General features: G+C 38.0%; 1 protein-coding gene across 14 annotated transcripts in view; it reads right to left on the reverse strand.

The window, feature by feature from the left end:
* The window catches only part of VWA3B (von Willebrand factor A domain containing 3B), a 114542-nt gene that overhangs the window by 12238 nt on the left and 78582 nt on the right, over positions 1-23722 (reverse strand). For all 14 annotated transcript variants that reach the window (XM_070750957.1, XM_070750954.1, XM_070750960.1 and 11 more), the window contains 9 exons: positions 22451-22490; positions 22189-22345; positions 20040-20158; positions 19220-19270; positions 15008-15227; positions 8867-8954; positions 4862-4986; positions 3022-3159; positions 20-117 (listed from right to left, as the gene is read on the reverse strand). In XM_070750957.1, the coding sequence (XP_070607058.1) occupies positions 20-117; positions 3022-3159; positions 4862-4986; positions 8867-8954; positions 15008-15227; positions 19220-19270; positions 20040-20158; positions 22189-22345; positions 22451-22490 (1036 nt within the window). The remainder of the gene's footprint in view (positions 1-19; positions 118-3021; positions 3160-4861; positions 4987-8866; positions 8955-15007; positions 15228-19219; positions 19271-20039; positions 20159-22188; positions 22346-22450; positions 22491-23722) is intronic.

The raw sequence follows: 23722 nt of genomic DNA on the forward strand, positions 1-23722 counted from the left end.
ACCATTTATTCATACTCACATAAGGTAATCCATCATCTTGGTCATGTTGATGTAGCAGCAGGAACAAGTGTACCTTCTATGACTAATTTTAATCAGCCCGTTTCGTACACAATGATCCTACAACAAGACATTTTTTTTAAACGTTGATTTTTAATATAAGGAGTTATAAATCATTCAAATGAAATGTGTTAAACAGCAAGAAAAAATGGTGAGTTGATTAACTGTAGAAAACAATGTATTGGAGCTCAATTATTCAGAATATTTTAAAATATAAATATTATTTACTAAAAATAGTTGAATATTCTTCAATCTTCCACAACAAAGATTAATTTCTACAAAAGACATCTTCAAAGTAATGTCAAAAATAACACTTTAAACAAAATATTGAAGAATCATTCTATGTTATTAATTATGTATGTTTCTTATGCTAGATATTGATTTACTTCAGAGAACTGAAGTAGAGAGAACCATCTTAACTTCATTGTTGTCAAAAACAAAATATGCCACATTTTATAATTGCCTACCATTTTTATTGATAAGAATTTTTTTTTCTAAGTCAGGGTGACTGAATGGAGCTGAGCATTTACTGGCGGGATGCCCTTCCTGACACCTACATGGAGTTCACAGCAAATATCTTCTCTTTGCACCCTAATACAGAAACATCTGTTGCTGTCTAGTATTGAACTCTCAACCTTTTATGTCTTTTATAAAAACTTTAGACATTAAAAAATCGCCTTGATAAAATAGTGCATTTTTTTATCCTCATCCTTTTCATTATTTTTGGGATCTAACTTGAGTATTACAATAGTATCTACTTTGTCTATCTGATTAATGACTGATGTTTTTAACTATCAGAAACAAGTCAGGTAAGAAAAAAGCATGGAAGTGGGCCTTCTCCGGGTCTCGTCAACTAAACAATGTCGTCTGGCGGGACCCAGGGGAAGAGCCTTCTCTGTGGCAGCCCCGGCCCTTTGGAACCAACTCCCCCAGAGATTAGAATTGTGCCCACCCTCCTCGCCTTTCGTAAACTTCTTAAAACCTACCTCTGCCATCAGGCATGGGGGAACTGAGATATTCTTTCCCCTTAGGCTTTTACAATTTACGCATGGTATGTCTGTATGTATGTTTGGTTTTTATAATAAGGTTTTTTTTAGTTATTTTAGTATTGGATTGGATTGTTTCATGCTGTTTTTATCATTGTTGTTAGCCGCCCTGAGTCTACTCGGTGAAATCACATTCACCATCATCAGGCTGAAGTTTTAAGCTTCGTGCTGCTGTAAATATGGAATGTTTGCAACTGCCATTTGTTCCTTATATATAGTGTTGGGGGTGGAGATTTGGTTTGAATGTAGCAAATAGATTGGGTGACTATGTTTTAGTGATTTGATTGGTTGGTGGAATCACAATTACTTGAAGGATTGACATGGTGATGATTATGATATGTTTTTTTGTTTAAGGCTGGTTTCCAAATATCTGGTAGGCGGGACGTGTCATCACGTTTGTTCATGCTGAAAGGATGTTTATCTCTATAGCTTTCATAGAAATTCTTCTGTATAAATTTTCTGTTTTGGAAAGTAATTTAGTTTTTTTCAAAGTCAATTTCGTGCCCTGTTTTTTTAATGTGCTGCACAAGAGAGGAAGTCTACTAATCTATAAACCCAATGGCACCCTAGGACACACCATCTACCAAAAGAAAACCCATACCAACCGTTATTTAAATGCACACTCCCACCACCACCACCCCGCACAGATCACCTCAGTAGCCAAAACTCTCATCACCAGAACCAAACGCCTAGCTGATCATGAGCACTTAAAAACTGAATTGAACAAACTCAAAAATGTATTAATTTCTAATGGATTCGAAAGGAAAACAATTACAAACCTAATCAAAAAAGAGACAACCCCCCAAAAATCAAGACCAAGAACAGGATAATGGTACCACCCTCCTCCCTTACATCAAGGGCACCACAGACAAAATTAGTAAAATTCTACACAAACATAATATCAAAACTTCATTTGTCACTAACCAAAAAATATCAAACATCCTAAGAAACCCAAAAGATAAAATCCAACTAGAACACCAAGGAATCTATGAAATTCCTTGCAAAACATGTGCAGCCACATACATTGGACAAACCAATCGAAGAGTGAGCGCACGCATTGCAGAACATAAGAATGCACATTAAAAAAACAGGGCACGAAATTGACTTTGAAAAAACTAAATTACTTTCCAAAACAGAAAATTTATACGGAAGAATTACTATGGAAGCTATAGAGATAGAGAAACACCCCTTCAGCATGAACAAACGTGATGACACGTCCCGCCTACCAGATATTTGGAAACCAGCCTTAAACAAAAAAAACATATCATAATCATCACCATGTCAATCCTTCAAGTAATTGTGATTCCACCAACCAATCAAATCACTAAAACATAGTCACCCAATCTATTTGCTACATTCAAACCAAATCTCCACCCCAACACTATATATAAGGAACAAATGGCAGTTGCAAACATTCCATATTTACAGCAGCACGAAGCTTAAAACTTCAGCCTGATGATGGTGAATGTGATTTCACCGATACGTCGCATAGACACTCAAAATATTACACGGGGCAAAACCGAACTCAGAACAATCTACATATATATATACCCATGAAAATATATGAAAACAAAATACATATTTGAAGGAAAGGTTCAGAAAATGCCAGGTATCAGTAATATTAGTTCTTGTGGCACTTTCTAGGTAACATATTGCAGGAAATTAAATTAAGAAAAGACAAAATAAGTTGTATGCTTACCATTTCAACATTTAATCAATTGTTCCTCAGTTTTGATAACTTTAAGATGGATGTGCTTTCAGAATTCCTCAGCCACTATCTTAGACTGCTGAGGTTGAGGTACACTGAGTTAACCAGTCAAAAGATGAGGAAATAATTCCTATCCTGGTAGAGTGTTGAATTGGTACATTCAGCGCATTGCCATTCCAGTCAAATGTGGTTTGCTTATTGGCTGCTTACCTTTTTATTGTTGTATTTCAAAACTGTGTAGAGTTTATCTTCCACATCAGCTTTATTTGGTATTGCTATGACAACAGCAGGGACATAATACTCTTCACCTGATGGCTTCCTTATTCTGGTGAATACATAATCTCCAACCTGTTGAATAATAATCATACGGGTTGAATAAACCTATCTTAAATGTAACTGTTTTAAGGTTTTAATGTATGAATTTGAAGAAAGACAAGAACAAAGATATACAGTGGTACCTCGATATACGAGTTTAATTCGTTCCAGACCCGAGCTCGTATGTCGATCAACTCGCATCTCGAACGAATGACTTTAGACTTTGCTTTTCGCGCCGAGATAACTGAAAGCATGGAATTCTTGCACCACTAAGTGGAAGGTCGGCTCATATCCCGAATTTGAGCTCGGGTGTCGAACAAAAATTTTACTCGCGTCTCTGCTCGTATCTTGGAAAACTCGCATGTGGAGCAGCTCGTATCTAGAGGTACCACTGTATACAGATTTTTAGTTAAAATGTCAACCCATGCCTGACTCTTCTCTGCAGTTAAATAACAATAGCACTTAAACTTATATACCACTTTATACCACAATGCTTTACGGTCCTCACTGAATGGTTTTACAGAGTCAGCCTATTGCCCCCAACAATCTAGGTCCTTATTTTACTGACCTCGGAAAGATGGAAGACTGAGTCAACCTTGAGCCAGTCAGAACTGAACTACTGTCAGTAGGCAGAGCTAGCCTGCAATACTGCATTCTAACCACTGTACCACTATGGCTCTTAAATTCTATTTCACCCCCCCAAAACATAACATAAATGAACCTGTGCTTTATCCACTAAAAAGTAAAAATAGATATACAGCCTTTGTTGCAAGCTGAAAGGGCAGCATATGCTCAGTTGCAGCGCCATCTGATTTGTTCATTACAGTATGTTCTGAACTGGGACAGCTTAGTTACAATGATCAGGTCTCAATAACCTCTTATTTTGTCTACCACAATGTACTTTACAGGATTCTACCTTTGATGCTACAGACCTCAACTAATACAAAATGCTAAAACCAAGTCAGCAGAAGGCACCTACATCTATTCCCTACATTGTACTGAGATTATCTGTACTGGATGCTAATTCTCTTCCAAACCCATATCAAGATCATGATACTACCTCCCCTGTACTGTATATACCATACCAGTCATTATAGTAGCATCTAGAGCAATTTCTTCAGGTGTCCTTGATGGGAAATGCACTGACATTGTTATTCTAGGACAAACAGATCTAGGTTGCAAAGATCCAGATGGCACCTAAATGGCAGCAATGTTTTTCTCTGCTCTTCCTAATTGCTGTCTAATGGTAGCACCAGCTTTTTGGTTACTATGGTCCTTTCACTACAAAGTTCGTTGATTTTGAGATGTATTAAGTATTATGGAAATTCAGTCTTGTCAATTATTTTTAACATGCATCTTTACACTTCAGGTGTTTTTTGATGCTGCTACATATAAATATATGGGTATAGTGATTTGTGATTTTCTACAATTGAGTAGTTTTATGGGTTTTGTAACCTTTCATTTTCAGATTTTGCATAAAGATGAATGAATGAATTCATTCATTCATTATTGACATCAGAATGTAGAGTTTGACATCCTGCTCTAGTCATTTTCACTGCAATGAGGAATTTTCTGGGTCAAACCTGACTTTTAGCATACAGCTACAATAAACCAGCTGTCCTGATCTTGCATTCAGAGAGAATTTCCAAACATATGAATAAAAAGCATATTGCCTTTAAAAAAGCACCATGCACCCTAAATCTAAACTTATCTTGAGAAATAGCATGCTACTTACTTGTAAGGGTGGACAAGCCGTTGCACCTCCAATAAACAAAATGAACTTCAAGGGGACAATCTCAGTCTTCCCGTTAACAAAATCAACGAGTGCATAAAATGAAGTGATGCTCTTCACCACTGATCCTGAAACAATAACATGTTCACAATTCAAATGCATGCAGAACATATAAATGCATTGTCGTATTTCATCACCGTTCTCTCTATTTAGAAGGAATGTTAAGTAATGGAATTGAAAAAGTTCCCATCTGAAGAAAAAAAGCAAGAAAACTACTATTCTTGAAAATAATCCCACATTATCAAGAAAAGATAATGTGGAATTAAACAATATGATCAGTAGTTCAGTTGATTCAATGTGATAAATTATTTTTTTTTTTTTTGCCTCATCACCAATTGGAGTTTGAAGAGGCCTGAGATGAACATTTTAAACTGTTTTGTTAATCAAGTTTAGAAATTGTCCATCTCCCGCACACTCAGCGTACAAATAAAAGCTTATAGCCATGATGGCGAACCTTTGGTACACCTGTCACAGATGGCTCATGGAGCCATATCTGAGGGCATGCAAGTTGTTGCCTTATGTCAGCTCCTGCCTGCATGTGCGTGCTGGCCAGCTGATTTTCGGCGTTCTGTAGGATGGGGGGAGGCCATTTTTGACCTCCACATGCTTCAAGAAAGCCTCCAGAGCCTGTGGATGGTGAAAAATGGCTCAACAGCCCTACCGGCAGTCCGGAGGCTTCAGTGAGGCCTGTGTAAATGCATGGGGGGCACTGAAGGATTGTAAATGCATGCGCGGGGGAAGTCAATTGCATTATGGGTATGGACACGCATGCAAGCACGCCCTCTTGGCACCTGAGCAAAAAAAGGTTCACCATCACTGGCCTATAGCATCTGGTATTCTCAGTTCCAAATCCAAATACTAATTAAACCTGATGCCGCCTAGCTTCCAAAATCAGATGAGATCAGGGTTTTCAAAGTAGCATGATTGTTTAAAAAATCAAAGAACTGGATTGAAGGAACAAGTTCCTTGTTTGTTTGTTTGTTTGTTTGTTTGTTTGTTTGTTTGTTTGTTTTATTTATTGGATTCGTATGCCACCCCTCTCCGCAGACTCGGGGCGACTAACAACAGCAATAAAACAGCATATAATAATAATCCAATACTAAAACAGTTAAAAACCCTTATTATAAAACCAAACATACGTACAGACATACCATGCATAAAATTGTAAAGGCCTAGGGGGAAAGAGTATCTCAATTCCCCCATGCCTTGTGGCAGAGTTTTATGCATGTATCTATATGCCTATTTCGCCATGATGGCAAAGAATCTTCTTGTTTGGAATTGGGTGTTTTAAAATCTATATAAATGCATAAATACATATATTCCTTCATCTGAAATACTCCTGCAACCTGTTTTCATGTTCATGCATAATATGCAATAGATGTTTGGCTAGCCCTGCTTACAATTTCATATCCACAATTTATCAATGGCAAATAATTGAAAATATACCAATATGTATTTGTACATTAAATAAATTGTACTGGATCTTTTAAGCATTTTAAAACTTTTTCAGGTGCTGGAACCTGTGAGGCAAAACAATATGTTCTTGGAATCTTTGATCAAGATGCAAAAAAAATTAACAATAGAAAACTGGCTGTGTTTAAATGTTCATCCCCCTTAATCTTATGGAATCCCATCAACTTTGGAAAAAGCTTGTCATCCTCGCTTTTGGAAACATTATGGAAAATTGAGCTATGAATTCAAAGACAAGAACTATATTAAGATCTGGAAACCGAAGATAATCTCACTGGCAATGCCAACTGTAAAAAGGAAAGTTTTAAGGTTGGCACAACTCCCAGCCTTCATAATAATACTGTATATATATATTCCCACTCTTTTTCCTGCAATATGTCATTTTTGTTTCTTCCGTTCTGAAAAACACTTCATTCAATCAAGCACGAATGTAAACCACTTGGATAACATCACAAGACCTCTAAGAACACAGGAGTATTTATTAATAATAATAATAAACATTTATTTATAATGCCCTTTTAACAAAGGGCATGACAGCGAGCCATATACAACTAACAAAGACAGACGGTAGACAATACACACAGTTAAAACACAACTAATAAAACCACAAAACTTGTTTAAAACATTCCCAATCTCTCCAATTTCTTCCCTTCCTGCTGATCCCCAGAACAAGGATGTTTCAATCTGCTTAATCAAAGTCTTTAATGCCTTGCAGAAGTGGAGAAAATTCTCCTCTACCCGAAGCTCTAAGGGAAGACTGTTCCACAAACATGGGGCCAGATTTTGAAAGGCCTGCAATTTTGATGTTGCTGTACTGTGGAACAGTGAACCGACCCTTCCCTGCCGAACGTAGGTCCCTCAATGGTGTATACCAGACTAAGTAGGTCGCCAAGTAATTTGGTGTGTTTGAGTGCAGGGCCTTAAATATCATCACTAACAGTTTAAATTGGGCCCTGACTCGAACTGGCAACCAATATAGAGATCTACGTGAGGCTGACACATGGGATGACCTGGAGGGGTTTAGAACCACCCGGACGGCACTATTTTGGACCAGGGATAAAGGGCGAAGTAAGCAAGACAGCAAGCCTGCCATTAAGCTATTATTGAAGAAAGGCAGAAAGCATAACCAACTATTGTAGTTCAAGACTAGCACTGTTACCAAACCTCCTTCTATTGTCTTATCTGCTACTTGACTACAGATAGTACTCCATTTACAACCACAATTGAGAGTAGAATTTCCACTACTAAGTAATGGAAACTAATCTCTCTCTCTTTCTTTTTGGCCACAATTATTAAACAAATCACTGCAGTTGTTAATGTGATTGTTTAGTGACTTTGCTTGTCAGAAGCCAGATGAGAAGGTGATAAACAGAAATCACATGACTCTGGGATGCTGCAATAGTTATAAATACATACTGGTTGCCAAGCAACTGGATTTTGATGGTGTGACCATGGGGATTGCTGCAACGGTTGTAAGTTGTTAGGACCAGTTTCATCATAAATCATTTTTTACCAGTACCATTGTAAGTTTGAACAATCGCTAAATGAATGGTTGAAAATCAAGGACTACCTGCATGTGTCTCATTTGAATGGGCAGGCCTGTTTTCCTTTATTTTTGAAGTGCAAAAAACAGCTTCTGCACATGCGCAGAAGCAAAAAATAAGACGGCAGTGCGTATGGCGACACTGAGAGAGCTGGTTCAGGGGCGTGGCCAGCCAGCCATCACTGCCGGTTCAGCAAGCAGGGGGAAATTCCCACTACCGGTTCTAGAGAACTGGTCCAGACCAGCAGGAACCCATCTCCACTTGTCTCTACTATCAGTGTAAGAACAAACTTTCCTATTGTAGATGTTTTAAAAATAGTTTAGACCACAAGCATACATTATTCTGTTATTCATTGAAACTGCGAGTCTGAAAAAAATTGTGTTGGCATTAAAGAACCCAGTTATGAAAGGTAATAGAAGTAGTGACACATTGTTTTTCACATTTACAGGAAAAATTAAAAAAACAGGCTGTCCTGATACATATCTAAGAAGTACTGCACTTGGGTCAAATGGGAAGCATAGCTCCCGAAACTGGATTCAAAGCAGACAAATATCATCCAAACTTATTCTTTCAAATCTGTACTTCTGCTGACAATATTCTTTTTTGTGTTTAGATCTTAAAGAGTTGCAATAAACAACTCTTCTACTTTAGAAGTGTTAGCTGAATGTTGGAACACTTGGTTAAATCATCCTTGTGCTATTAACAGAATTTACAGGTGCATGCCAGATCTTGAGACTGAAGTTTTTAATTTTTCAAATAAAATTCTACCCCAAATATATTCGTATAGATAAGGAGTCTCAAACTTTGGCAACTTTAAGATTTTTGGATTTCAATTCCCAGAATTCCTCAGCCATCTTTGCTTTGATGGCTGAGGAATTCTGGGAGTTAGTCCACAAGTCTTAAAGTAGAACCCATTCCTGTAGAGACTATTTACCTGGGTAATAAAATCCTGTGGTTTCCGATCTTGCGATGACATTTTGGCCTTTGAGATAGTCAAATATTTTTGTTTTTGGTTTCTTTGCCTGTAGTTAATAAAAAATGCCTGTATTATATAGGGAACACCAGATATTTGCACTTTCAAATGGATCATAGTAGTATCAACAGAAAACAAAGTACAGTACAGATTTATAAAACATTTAAAACTTAAACAGAATAAACTTGACAAAAATGCGATTCTATATGATAGCAATATTTGTAATGAACTGAAATGTTGATTCAATAGTATGTTACTGATGGTGTTTTGAACAGTAGAAATTACAGCAACTGAATTCCAAAGTTATGTCAATTGGAAAAAATAAAACAAAATAAAATGGACAGATTTAATTTCTCTACTTTTCTACGGTATTAAAAATAATAAAATGGGATTTATAGAAAATGTGTCAATCAAGTTTTGAAAAATAAAACTAGAGCTGTAAAGAATCTCATTATCTGATCATTGTATCTTCAGCAACATGAAGCCAATTCAAAGGCTGAATATTTTTGTTCAGCCAACCTTTAAGTCTGGTTTATGATCAGCAATCCAAAAAACCCTCACCTTTTTTCATAACATTTCCAAAGTACTTCATAGACTTTGGAATAGACACATAAGAAATCTACATGTTCAGTTCCTAGAGATTTCAGGTCCTAAACTGGAAAAGAAGCTTCCAATTTTGGCCTCAGATTGTCTTTGCCAACTAGATCACAAAATATGATTAAAATGACAGAATCATAATATTGGAAGGGGCCATTTAGGCTATCAAGTCTAACACTTGCTCTAATCAGGAAATTGTGAGTTCTAATCCTGCCTTAGATATGAAAGCTGATTGAATGACTTTGGTCCAGTTATTCTCTCTCAGCCCAACCCACCTCACAGCCAGGGTGAAATCCAGCAGGTTCTGGAGAACCAGTAGTGGAAATTTTGAGTAATGCAGAGAACCGGTAGCGGAAATTTTGAGTAGTTCATAGACCGGCAAATACCACCTCTGGCTGGTTTCAGAGTGGGGTGGAGATGGAGATTTTGCAATATCCTACCCCCAAGATTGGGGAGGGAATGGGAATTTTGCAGTATCCTTCCCCAGGAATGGGATGGGAAAGGAGATTTTGCAGTACCCTGTCCCTGCCATGTCCATCAAGCCATGCCCACCAAGCCACACCCACAAACCCCATTGTTTAAAAAATTGGATTTCATTACTGCCGAATAGAATAGAATAGAATAGGATGGGATGGGATGGGATAGAATAGAATAGAATAGAATAGAATTCTTTATTGGCCAAGTGTGATTGGACACACAAGGAATTTGTCTTGGTGCATATGATCTCAGTGTATATAAAATAAAATATAGATTTTTCAAGAAACGTGGTACAAAACTTAATGGTTGTCAGATTGTCAGGGTTGTTGTCCTGGAGAAAATAGGAGGGAGAAGGAATATTAGGTACGGTATGCTTGCTGTTTTGAATTACTTATGAAAATAATAAAAGTGGGATAAAAATATATTTTTAATGTATGTAGTATAAACATATTTACGTATTCTTTTGGACAGATTTATTTATGTACCATATAAAATACAAAGCATTTTCTCTCTTTCTGTCTATCTTTCTCTTTCCTGTTTTTGATCGCAAGATTTGGCAATTACTACATGTTTCATTTTCCCAAATAAACTGATTTTAATGACTCAAATATATCTTTCATGGAATTTCATTCAAAACTCAATTACATGTAGTCATCTTAATAGCTTTCAAAATCTAGATTTGTAAAGCAATACAAATCTTTCACAGTAATCTGTTTCTATACTATAATGCTGATGATACAGCCCCACTTTCAGATGTATGTATGCAATTCTTTAATCTATTTGATAATCCACATGAATAAAGCAATAAGCAAAGAGTTGGCCACAGAAGGCCATCAATAAAAGGCTTCTATTTCTCTTTGAGAGCTAATAAAATTTGGAGTTCTTAAGAAAGGTATTCTCACATAAAATATATTTTAATTATTTCACAGAAAGTACCTTGGATTTGTTAATATAAATGAGCGGTGGTCAATGTCTGCTGGTCTCATTTTTAAATAATTATTTTTCTGGGGAAAGAGAACTTGTACGTTCACTTAGGAGGATGTTATTCAAAAAGCTAAAGCTGTTTATTCGTTCTTGAAGCAAAAATGAAAATTTGAGTGCTGCCTACATTTCTGCCTTTCAGTTCTTAAGGCTTTAAAGATGCAGATTAACAGTTACTAAGGTTGATGTTCTAACTGGGCTGCTAAAAAAGGTTGTCTCAGGATAAGTGATTGCTCTGTGTTAATCACATCGTGTCTACAGCATATGTTGGCAGGTGGGGGGATGGGGTGGAGGAAAAGTGCCAGAATAAGCCTATGAATTAGGGAAACTGATGAGTTGGTACAATTCAAGGTCACAGCAAAATTGTCATCATCTAATTTATCAATCTGATGTATCTGAAAAGAAGTATAGATCAAATCTTTAAGAAAGTTCATAGGACAATAACCTTAATGCAGGGGTTCTCAAAAGGCAGCTCACGAACCCTTCCAGACATTGAGGAGGACAATTCAATTTGGGAGGCTTATCCAGGTAAAGCAAGACTGTTGATGTCACCTAGGTTGATGTCACCTAGCTTGGCACTTATGATGTCACTTAGCTTGGTGATGAAATGTCTGCAGGTAAGTCACCAAGCTCAGAGATCACCAAAGACCCCACAGTTCAGCTCTAACCTACAAATATTCTCTTTTTTCAAAGCTGAACTGCTGCCAGGTCTCATTTCCTCCTGCTTGAACAAGTGTTTGTCCAGGCAGAGCAGAAGGACTTTATGGGAGGTTTCTACCTATGCTTCATCTGTCTGCTATAATTGTCCTATTTGCACCATCCTGCTTTCAAGAGCCAAGATGCACTAGATTGCTTTTAGAGGCATATTTGCCACCTTTTCTTCTACCAATTATAGATGTAGAGCTAGAAGGACGTGCAGGATTGAACTTCTTGGTTATTCATTGCAGGAGATAGGGAGACAGAAGAATTTGTGTTGATTGTGCCTACATACGAGACTCCTAAACAAAAATTCAAAGATACCCAAATGTTTGTATCTTATTTTTGGGCTGTTGACAGGTTGATCATTTCTATACAGAACTATTAACACTGAAATTTCATGTAATCTTTGGAACAGATTATGGTAGATTAACATAAGGCTTCCAACTGGAACAGGAAAAGCTAATTGAATAACACTAAAGCCCAAGCAAGTGAAAAGAAAGCTTTTCAGATTTATTTTCTTTTAAAGAAAGAAGAAGCACACAATTAGAAATCTCCCAGAAGTTTGGCTTTTTCCTGCTGATAAGCTTCCTATACTGTATTATGCTGGCCAAGGACTTTATAAAAAAATCTTTATTAACATTTTAATAACCTTCCTTGTCAATAATTCCCATTTCTCTGACTGAATATAATCCTTGAAAGGCAAGAGTTTTCATTTATCATCTGTCCATTTCAATTACAGATTACATCAGTCAATCCAAAAGGCAAAGCATCCGTTCCTAGCCAAGTAAAAGGTGCCCATTTCCTTGAAATGAATATTTAAAGTAATCTGATAGCTAAATAAAGACGTTTCATGTCCCTTGCATCCTAAATGTAATAATTTACAAAATCAACACATCTCTATTTTATTTGGAAAAACCCATGAGTACTTCCATTATGCAGATAAAATCAGTAATTTTACCATTTTAACAAAGGTTAAGGATTCAACAAATTTATTCAGTTGTTCATTCATTGACAGGGCTTCTAGGCCTCTCTAATCAAACTATCTCTGAGGGGATTAGTTTCTCAAAACCTTAGCAGGTGCCTTCTGAATAAAAGCTTGCCCAATACTCAGTGTTTGGATATACACATGCATACTAATGTGCAAGAAAAGCATTATTCAAATATGAAGTAATGTTAATTGTACTCCAAATAGTACATTCACATTATTTGGCCTTGTTTTCTCAGGGAAAATATCAACATAACTCATAATGCATTCTCAAAGCTATTTTAAATAGAGCAGATTTTGGAGACTTGGTCAAAGGCCATGCTACTTTAACATCTATTTTCAATATTTCTCAATCAATCATTGGTTCTTTCATTCTTTTTTTTTAAATTTTACTCTAGACCAATGGATGATCTCTGCCAGGGAAACCATATATGTGTTTAATAAAATATGCAATTAGGAAACAATCTCTAACTAAGTCTGCTTGTTTAAAAGGTAACTTCTGATGCAAAAATTGTAATGGTGCCTCCCCTCCTACTGTAATGAATTGAACTATAGGTAGGAAAAGGAGACTACATCTCCAGACTAAAAAAAAATTAAGAACAGATTACACATTACATTGCAGCCAATTTTTAACAAATTGTTGCAATGCTAACACCAGGTCTCTTTCAAAATGACTTCGGCATGTATTGAATAAGTTCAGATTCCTCAGAAACTAGGGAGAGTTTCAGGAAGTTTCATAACAAAATATCTTAACATACTTTGCTCTTAAAGCATGGGTAAGGACTGCCCTGAAGATAACTTTTAATTACAACTCCAAGTGATCATTCTGCTAGAAATTTTACTTCAAAATCTACTGGGCCATAGGTTTCCTAATACTGTTATAAAGCAGTTTTTTATCATTTTTGCCTAGTCTCCAATGTTCTTGGAGAAGCCAATGGCATTCTAAAAAACAGATTATCTTGATATCTGCTAAATCAGAGCAAATCATGGAACTGAACTAGATGGTGGGTCTTCAAGTCCAACCCCCTTTTTTCATGGAGATTCTGATGGAAAAGTGTACTTTTGTTCGTCCTAGATCTTTCAATGGCATTCAGCACCATTTACCTAGCCATCTTGCTTGGTCATCCAGAAGTGGGCATTGTGACATGATAATTGCACTCCAACTAGAGTAGGCAATGTTAATCTATAGTTATGAAGAGCTGAACCCCAAAGTTGTTGTTGCTCCAGCGTGGAGTCTCACGAGGTTTGGAAGTGAAACCCTTGCATATTTTATTTAACACATATACGGGTTCCCTGGCAGAGATCATCCATTGGTCTCGACTAAAATGTCATCAGTATGCTGATGACATTTAAGCATGCATTACCAGGATGAATTGGAAACACTGTGGAAAGCTTGAAACAAGCTGAATTGAGCAAAATCAACTCAGATATTATCCCTCCCCTTTCAAGTTGATCAAAGCAATTTTATTTTGCTAAGGTATAACAAGGTTTAACATTTAATGTTAAATGTAGACATTTATGATCTCAATATTATCTGATGCTATTACCCTGTAGTTAACTACCCACATCTCCAAATTGATTGATCTACTGCTCCAAACTTGACTGTAAAAAAATATGACTTCAGTAACCGATTTGTCGAAGCGTGGAACTCATTACCGGACTCCATAGTGTCATCCCCAAACCCCCAACACTTTACCCTTAGATTATCCACAGTTGACCTCTCCAGATTCCTAAGAGGTCGGTATGGGGCGTGTATAAGTGCACCATAGTGCCTTCTGTCCCCTGTCCTATTGCTCTCCTATATCTCCTATACCTTTCTTCTATTCCTATATCTCTTCTATTCTTTCATTGATATATTTTATTCCTATATTTTCTCTTCTATTGTTTCTTGAATATATTTTACTATGAGTTTATCCTCTATAACCTTCATTATGTATTTTTATACCCACTAAAACCCTCATTGTGTAATGGACAAAATCAATCAATCAATAAAATTTCAGTATACACATTTCAAAAAGATAAATATATTTTGACTTTTACACATTGCAACATGTTAGAAATACTTGAAAAGTAATGTTCAAAATCACACTTTCTGCATATTTGCAACTATTTCAGTGTTTTTCAAACTTGGAAATTTGTAGATGGGTTGACCAAGTCCCAGGATTCCCCTTCCAGCATGAAAATTCTGGGAATTGAAGTCCATACATCTCCAAGCTTCCCAAGTTAAGAAACACTGGTTGCTATTGTAAACTATTTTTGTCTATGAAGTTTTGTTTCTATTTCTTCATTCTTCTTTCACTTACAGAAGCTGCCTTGGAAATTTTGTCAAAAGACAACAACTATAAATAATAGTAACTACCAACCTCTTTAGTGGGACAGATGTGGAGTGGGCAAATTCTCTGGGGCTCCTCTTTGGATGCTAGCTGAAGATCAGAAGCCTGTTGCAGATATGTTAATGCTGTTAGAATCTCATCTTCCAACATCACAAGGTCCGCATTGGGAATAGGCCATTTTGCACTGGCTAAGGCTTCGAGTAAACATTCTTTATAGTCCACATAGGACACTGGCTGATCCTGTCCAAATCTAATAACAAAGGTTATGTTTTAACAAATAAACCTTATTTATAATACACAAAACATAAAGAACAAAACACAAAAGACATTAAAAAAGAAGTTGGACAATTTGTGATGTTCCTGTAACACAACTATAATAGTGCTTATTTTCTATTACACAAATTATATTTACATAGCATACATCAAATCATAACATTGATCTTTAGGTATCTCTTTTCCTTCCCCCCCCCCCCTTTTTTTCTTTTTATAACCGATCCTCTGACATTTGCTCTCCACATTTTTTAACATTTATTAACTCTCTGTCTTTGCTCTTTTTTTTATGGTGGACCTGCCATGAGAAGAACTGATGAACAGCCACTGAAGACAGAATTCCCTAATGAGTAATAGAAGCATAAGAGTCACAGCCTCCACTTGTATTAGTCTTTAAAAGGACCAAAAGGGAAATTACTATGGATATTGAGATTCCAGTCTTCTCACAGTCAAGACAAGTCTGCATAGCAGATTTCAGATTCAGGGCCAACAGAAGAAACACCTTCCTGAACAATTTCAATCAAGCTCATTGTGATGAAGAGAAAACATCACCTCTTTGTAAGTAAGCTACAGCATCTGACTTTAAGTGCATAAAAACTCAGGGGTAGCAAACCTAAAGACTGCTCTGTTGAAAGGGCAGGTGTGGGGGTTATATATAAAGGTAACATCAGACAGCAGATAGCAAAGAACAACAAGAAGTTTGCAGAAGAAGCAGCAGCGGTGGGCTACGAGCGGGAATGCTAAATTGTGCTTGCTGCCGCAGCTCGTAAGTTCTTGCGGGGCCAGTGCGATTTTGCTTCCGCACCTGTAGAGGTAGCAAAATCGCGCATGGAGCCACAGGTGCATTCATGTTTCAGCATGCGTGGAAGCAAAAAAACCTCACTGAAACACAGGTGCACCTGCGGCTCCATGAGTGATTTTGCTGCCTCCACAGGTGCGGAAGCAAAATCGCACTGATCCCGCAAGAACTTACAAGCCGTGGCGGTGTTCCGACTCATAGACCACCGCTGGGAAGCAGGTGTTGGTATTGCCCTTCTTAAGGTTGGTATGAACAGACATCCCTACCATTCTATTTTGAGACATAGAGCCAGAGTGGCGCAGCAGGTAGAGTGCTGTACTGCAGGCCACTGAAGCTGAATATAGATCTGTAAGTCAGCAGTTCAAATCTTGTCACTGGCTCAAGGTTGACTCAGCCTTCTATCCTTCCGAGGTGGGTAAAATGTGGACCCGGATTGTGGGGGCAATATCGTGGCTCACTTAAAAAGTGCTATTGCTAACATGTTGTAAGCTGCCCTGAGTCTAAGGAGAAGGGTGGCATAAAAATCGAATAAATAAATAAAATAAAATAAAATTACTTTTGAGTTCTTGGCTTGGAGTATGATACTTCAAAGAGTCCAAAGGCCATTCAAAATACTGTTGATTTCTGAGGGCCCCACTCTGGCCTCACTGTTTATTTGCACTGACATGTATGGCCATATCTCCAAGGACTAGGGGCTTGTGATCATTGTCCTATATGTAAAAAAGGTGTGGGTGTGGCTTATTTTGTGGGTGTGGCTTAATGGTCATGCAACTGGGTAGGAATGGCTTGCTGGCCATGTGGCCAAGTGGGAGTGGCTTGAACGATCATCATCATTCAAGTGAACTGTTAAGTCCTTGACTTACAACCTTACCAGTGTCGCTCGCTGGGGTGACAATTTGCTTTGTGTTTCCCACGCTCTCCTTCCTGGGTCTCCCCCCTGCCTCAGGCTGGGTAGCTAGGTGAATGGGTGCTGCCAGAAGGATAAATAAATGCTGCCAGCACGGCTTCCACCCACGCCTTCTGCTTGCACCTCAGGCGGGAGGTGGCCACATGAGACTGGAGGGGAGCCAGGCAGGAGAGAGGGAAGCTCATCCAAGGCCAGGAAGGAGGAAAGAGGAAAAAAGCAAGGAGCGCAGATGCAGCAGCAGCAGGGGGGGAAAGGAGAGACGAGCGGAGACTGGTAATCCAGGAAGTGACAGCCACCGATCAGCTGGAGCTTCACATGCATCTTTATTTCCACTGGTGGAACTATGTTCCACCCCATCCTGCCTGCTGCCCACCCCTCATTATGACCCAATCAACCTCCTCAAGGCAGGCAGCAAAATTCTGTGGAAGTCACCTGTAATGGAAATTCCCAGGCTGGCTGAAACAAGAAAACATAATTGTAGGGGAGCAATCTGGACCTTAGGGAAGGCTGATCCACCACTGATTAAGCCTAATACTACATCTGTTCATTGAAAAATATTATTCATGCAACACAATCTCCCTTTATCTTTTTCATAGACTTCAAGGCATCATTGGATTCCATATCCTCAGCTAAATCGTAGAAAAACGGGAGGCTATTTTAATTGACTAAAATATACTTTAAAACATAAGATATTTGAAGGGATCTCACTCAATAATTAAATAAAAGCTAACCATCCAGGACCATCTCACTACTAGCATTAAAACTGAGAAAGACATCAAGCAAGGAAGTATACTGGCCAGTCTTTTTCAAATTCTATATTAACTCCATGATGGACCATTTCCACAACTCAAACATTTACTTCCCAAAACTTACTTCTATTCCATATGGCTGATGCAGCAACACTTTAAAAAAAATCTTGGCCTTAAAAGAGCATGGAAAACAGACACACAGTCAATGTCCCCTCTAATTTTTTTCGGGTGTGGGCGGAAAAGTATAGTGTCTGAGCGGCAGTCCCTTCAGGACTGGGCGGCACTCTTTCCCTCTCACTTTTTCCCTCTCGGCTTCTGGGCAGGTTTGAAAAACTCTGAGTTGATGATGATTTTTAAGTGAGCGATTGCTCACTGCTCAGCTTAGAGGGAACTATGCACACAGTACTGCAAAAAACCAACCAGGTAGAACTCCATCATTAAAAAAATTAAGAGTGATAAGATCCTGCTTTTTACATTACATTATAATTAATCAATGGCACTTAAGGTTAATTTATTAAGTATCTATATGGACCTATTAAGTTTTCAAGGCAGGTGAATGCACTTCTACTGAGATGAGTTAGGGGGAAAAAGCTTTTTCCCAGTTCAGGAAAAGCATCAAGTGATGGTTTCCATGCATGAAAACAACAATAATTCATAAATACCAGAGACAGAAGTTCCATATAATTTTCATCCCTCAATCCACTACGAATGTGAAAAGTGCTGAAGATATACAAAAGTTCTTAATACTTATGGTGCCTTCTAGAGAGGGTAACTATTATCACACTACTCACAAGAGCCTACAAAACTTTTGCCAGACCCATCCTAGACTAATGCTCATCTGTCTGGAACCCATGCCACATCTCAGACATCAACACCCTTGAAAATGTCAAAGATATTTCACCAGAAGAGCCCTTCACTCCTCCACTCGAAACAGAATATCCTACGAAAATAGACTAACAATCCTGGGCCTAGAAAGCCTAGAACTACGGCGCCTAAAACACGATTTGAGTATTGCCCACAAGATCATATGCTGCAACGTCCTACCCGTCAATGACTACTTCAGCTTCAACCGCAACAACACAAGAGCATGCAATAAATTCAAACTTAATACGAACCGCTCCAAACTTGACTGTAAAAAATATGATTTCAACAATCGAGTTATCGAAGCGTGGAACTCATTACCGGACTCAATTGTGTCAACCCCTAACCCCCAACATTTCTCCCTTAGTCTCTCCATGATTGACCTCTCCAGGTTCCTAAGAGGCCTGTACAGGTGTGCCTTTCGTCCCCTGTCCAATTGTCTTTCCTTTCTCTCACTTATCATATATATTTTCTTTCTTTCATATATCCTCTCCTCTAAGTTCACTTTTACCCTTATATATATTACTACATGTCTATTTTTCTTCCTATGTATTTGTGTATTGGACAAATGAATAAATAATTAAATAAAATGTTCACCCCATTAACACTTTTAACATATTAACATCTGATAAAGGAAACAGAATGTGGTCTCTTACTTCTCTTTCTCCTTCGGTGGTAACGCTTTCCAAACAACTTGATCAAGGCGCCTATAATGATAAATGAGATAATCTTTCACAATGCAATCTGCTTGTTCAAAGGCAATGAATAAACTAAAAGCTTATGAATTTTAGAATGCATGGACATGTGTCCTCTTAATTTCTATAATATCATAAACATATATCCATTCTAAGATAAAATACAGGAAATAGTATAAAGGCAGACTAGATGGACCATGAGGTCTTTTTCTGCCGTCAAATGTTTCTATATCTGGTAATGGCTTTTCATTTACTGAGGTCTTCCATCACCTAATTGTTTTAAAGGAGGTGTCAAGGATTTCTGAATCTTGGGCCTGTCCTAGCAAATCTACCTCAAGAAAATTGACATTGATGTGGACGATGCTCTCCAAAAGCTCACGGGAAAATAAAAATATTGGTCTTTCGGAACCCACAAAACTTTTTTGGTTTTGCTTAACAGCTCACAAAGCTGTTTCTCTCAAAAATATTTTGCTATAAAAAAAACCCAACCCACTAGATTCATAATAGTACAATAGAGCCACAACAAACATTGATCTGATAGCAAGATATCTGTCAAAAATGAAGAATTATATGTAGGTCCTTCCTTTTTCTGAGTATGGGAATCATCCTAATCAATCAATATTTACAAACAACAGCAACTAGAATCCAATCAAAAGATTCTGGTCACTATAGAACAGAACATTAACATAAACTACTGTTCAATAATAATCATTCACCCATCAGTCTCGAGTTCTCACACCAGAAAAATATCCAGTAGGTTAAATCCTATAATCAGACTTGCCTTTCATACATTTTTATTGCTTCTTGCACCTTCTTTCTGTAGGCATCAAGATCTACTGCTTGAGGATTAAGTAGGGTGACACATTTCTTATCACTGCTCACATGGGCGAAAGGGAATATCTGTAGCATAATACAAAAGAACATTAATTCCCATATCTAAAAACCTTGGAATCTAATTTCCTTACTTTCCCATGTAATCTAACATTTACTAGAATCTTAGATATTACACAGCTCTTTAACAAAATTCCTAGTGACATGAAAAGCCTGACAACAACTAAAAGTAATTCATATTAATAACTAATAAAACTGACTAAGCACCATAAAGGGAAAGACCCACTTTATTTAACACCACCCCCACCCTGCAAAAAAGTCAACACACATTGGCGTAGTGTTCACGTAGCAACTAAATGAGCATCATGTAAGTTGATGTAAGCAACAGCCTAATTGGAGTAACAATAACATATAAATTACTATCTCAAATTATGGAGCACTTTAAGAACATTAGCCAAAAAAAGAGAATGTAATAGAACTGCTGCAAATCTCATAACAGCATTTACTAGTTTTATAGTTAGCTTAAATTGAGACCGTCTGTGGTTGCTATTATTGCTATTTAAAGCTCTCAGAGATCATTATGCACTTAATGAATCATTTTCTAGCTAGCTTATTACATGCAAAAGCGGAATGCCATTTGTGGCCACCATTTTTAACATTTAGTGCTGTACCCATATAACTGCAGGCACCACGTCTCCCTTTTCTGAAATACAATTTCACCAATTACCTTCTTACTCTGTGGTGGCGCTGTGGTTAGAATGCAGAATTGCAGGCTAATTTATCCTGACTGGTTCAAGGTTGATTTAGCCTTCCATCCTTCTTAGGTTGATAAAATAAGGACCCAGATTGTTGGGGGCAATATGCTGATCTGTAAACCGTTTAGACTTAGAAAGTGCTATAAAGCACTATGAAGCAGTATATAAGTCTAAGTGCTACTCTTGTCAATTGCTACTCTTGTCAACCGGTCACTAATTTATTATTTTAATAATAATAATAATAATAATAATAATAATAATAATAATAATATATCAGATTTGTATGCCACCCATTTCCGCAGACTCGGGGAGGCTCACAACAATAATAATAACAATGTGACAATGTAACAAATCTAATCTTTAAAAGAAAGCATCTAAAAACCCATCATTTAAAAACCATACAACACAGGCATACCATACATAAAACTATATAAGCCTGGGGGAGATGTCTCAATTCCCCCATGCCTGGTGATATAGGTGGGTCTTAAGCAATTTACAAAAGACAAGGAGGGTGGGGGCAGTTCTAATCTCTGGGGGGAGTTGATTCCAGAGGGCCGGGGCCACCACAGAGGGCCGGGGCCGCCACAGAGAAGGCTCTTCCTCTGGGGCCGGCCAGATGACATTGTTTAGTCAATGGGACCCGGAGAAGGCCAACTCTGTGGAACCTTATCGGCCACTGGGATTCGTGTGGCCGATATTTGTTTTGTTAATTAGATTTCTATGCCGGCTTTCTTTGCAGACTCAGGGCAGCTCACAACAAAAATAAATATAATAATACAATATATAAGAAATCTAAACTAAAAAATCAGATCTAAAACCCCTGTTCATTAAAACAATCATCCACATTCATCCCATATACATTCCAATTGTTGGCTGGGGCAAGGTGTAACACTCAATGGCCCCAAGCCTGCTGGCAAAGATGAGATTTTAAAGCCTTGCGGAAGGCCAATAGGATGGGGGTGGTACGAATTCCTGGAGGGAGTTGATTTCAAAGGGATGGAGCCACCACAGAGAAGGCTCTTCCCTTTGGCCCCACCAGGCGACATTGCCTAAATGACGGGACCTGGAGGAGGCCAACTCTGTGGGACCTAACCGGCCACTGGGATACATACAGTATATTAACATTTTCTTCAGAATGACATACCATTAATCTGTAGAAACCAAAAAGGTGGTCCCAAGCATAATAACCTCACAACATATTTATATGAGAATATTCCTAAAGTCTCCTAGATGTGCTACGTTCTTCCACAATTAAAATGAAAAAATAGATCTGATTGCAGTCTGTGACTAGAATAATAGAGAATGTAATGTTTTCAAAGCAGCAAAAAAAGAATAAAGACTTACATCATCAAATACTTTGGAAACAACGTGTTTATCTAAAATTGGAACATAAGTTGTTGTACGAGAAACTGCTGTTGGGGATAAGGCATCCATTATGGTAAGTCTCTTAGCAATCAAACCGTGAATTTTTAACCATTCAGCTGAAGGCATCTTCAAGGACCTTTTTAAAAGAGAGAATGAAAGAAACGTACCATGACCAACCCAATAGTGATGGTTTATTCTCAAAAGAAGGAACCTACTCTTTTTTTATTGCGTATATACTTACTCATCGTTTAGCTTTTGGTCAGGTTTTGAGCTCTTCTGTTCTGTAGGGGAAATTTAAAAAAATGTTTTATAGTGTCAATATTGGATGATCAAACATTCGAGTTCAGCAGAGTAAAATCTGGGCTAGGAGATTAAATAGAAAATAACTGAAAGCAAGGCGAGAAAACAACAGTGTGAGAAAGCTGGAGTGCCATTTAGGCAGCCACACCAAACCTCACATATGAACTGAATAAACAAATTCTCGCAGCCAACCCACACTCAGTAAAAGACCTTGGAATACTAATATCAAACGACCTAAGTGCTAAAGCCCACTGCAACAATATCGCCAAAAAGGCTTCCAGAGTTGTTAACGTGATCCTACATAGCTTCTGCTCTGGCAATCTCACACTACTGACTAGAGCCTACAAAACCTATGCCAGACCCATTCTCGAATACAGCTCATCTGTCTGGAACCCACACCACATCTCAGACATCAACACTCTCGAAAACGTCCAAAGATATTTCACCAGAAGAGCTCTTCACTCCTCCACTCGAAACAGAATACCCTACGAAAATAGACTAACTATCCTGGGTCTAGAAAGCTTAGAACTGTGGTGCCTAAAACACGACTTAAGTATTGCCCACAAGATCATATGCTGCAACGTCCTTCCAGTCAACGACTACTTCAGCTTCAACCGCAACAACACAAGAGCACTCAACAGATTCAAACTTAATATTAACCGCTCCAAACTTGACTGTAAAAAATATATATATGTTTTCGTAGATTTTCACGAGTACAGGTATGACGGTTTTGGTATATTCGGGTTTCTTCCTGTGTAGGATTTGGAAATTTCTGCCGACGTTTCGCTTACCAGACATCTGGAAACCAGCCCTCAAACGTATCCCAGCCATAGAAACCAGACTCAGAACACACATTATAAAACGATCAAGTAGCCTGCCAGTTCCAACTACTCAGGATATCACGCCTAATCTACAACCATTAACTAATCAGCCTACCTCAGCTACATCAACGACCCCAGATGTTACCCCACTGACTCACTAGGAAGTTTCTACACAGCAGGCAATTGCTGAGCCATCAAACCACACCCAGCCACCAGTATTTATAGAAGGAAGGCAGCTCAGGTCTCGCAGTGTTCGCCTTAGAACAAGGACAGAAACACCAGCCTGAAGATGACGAGTGAGACCTCGTCGAAACGTCGCCAGAAATTTCCAAATCCTACATGGGAAGAAACCCGAATATACCAAAACCGTCATATATATATATACAGTGGAA

The sequence above is a fragment of the Erythrolamprus reginae genome, chromosome 4 (assembly GCF_031021105.1).
Source record: "Erythrolamprus reginae isolate rEryReg1 chromosome 4, rEryReg1.hap1, whole genome shotgun sequence".
In the NCBI taxonomy this organism is placed as follows: Eukaryota; Metazoa; Chordata; class Lepidosauria; order Squamata; family Dipsadidae; genus Erythrolamprus; species Erythrolamprus reginae.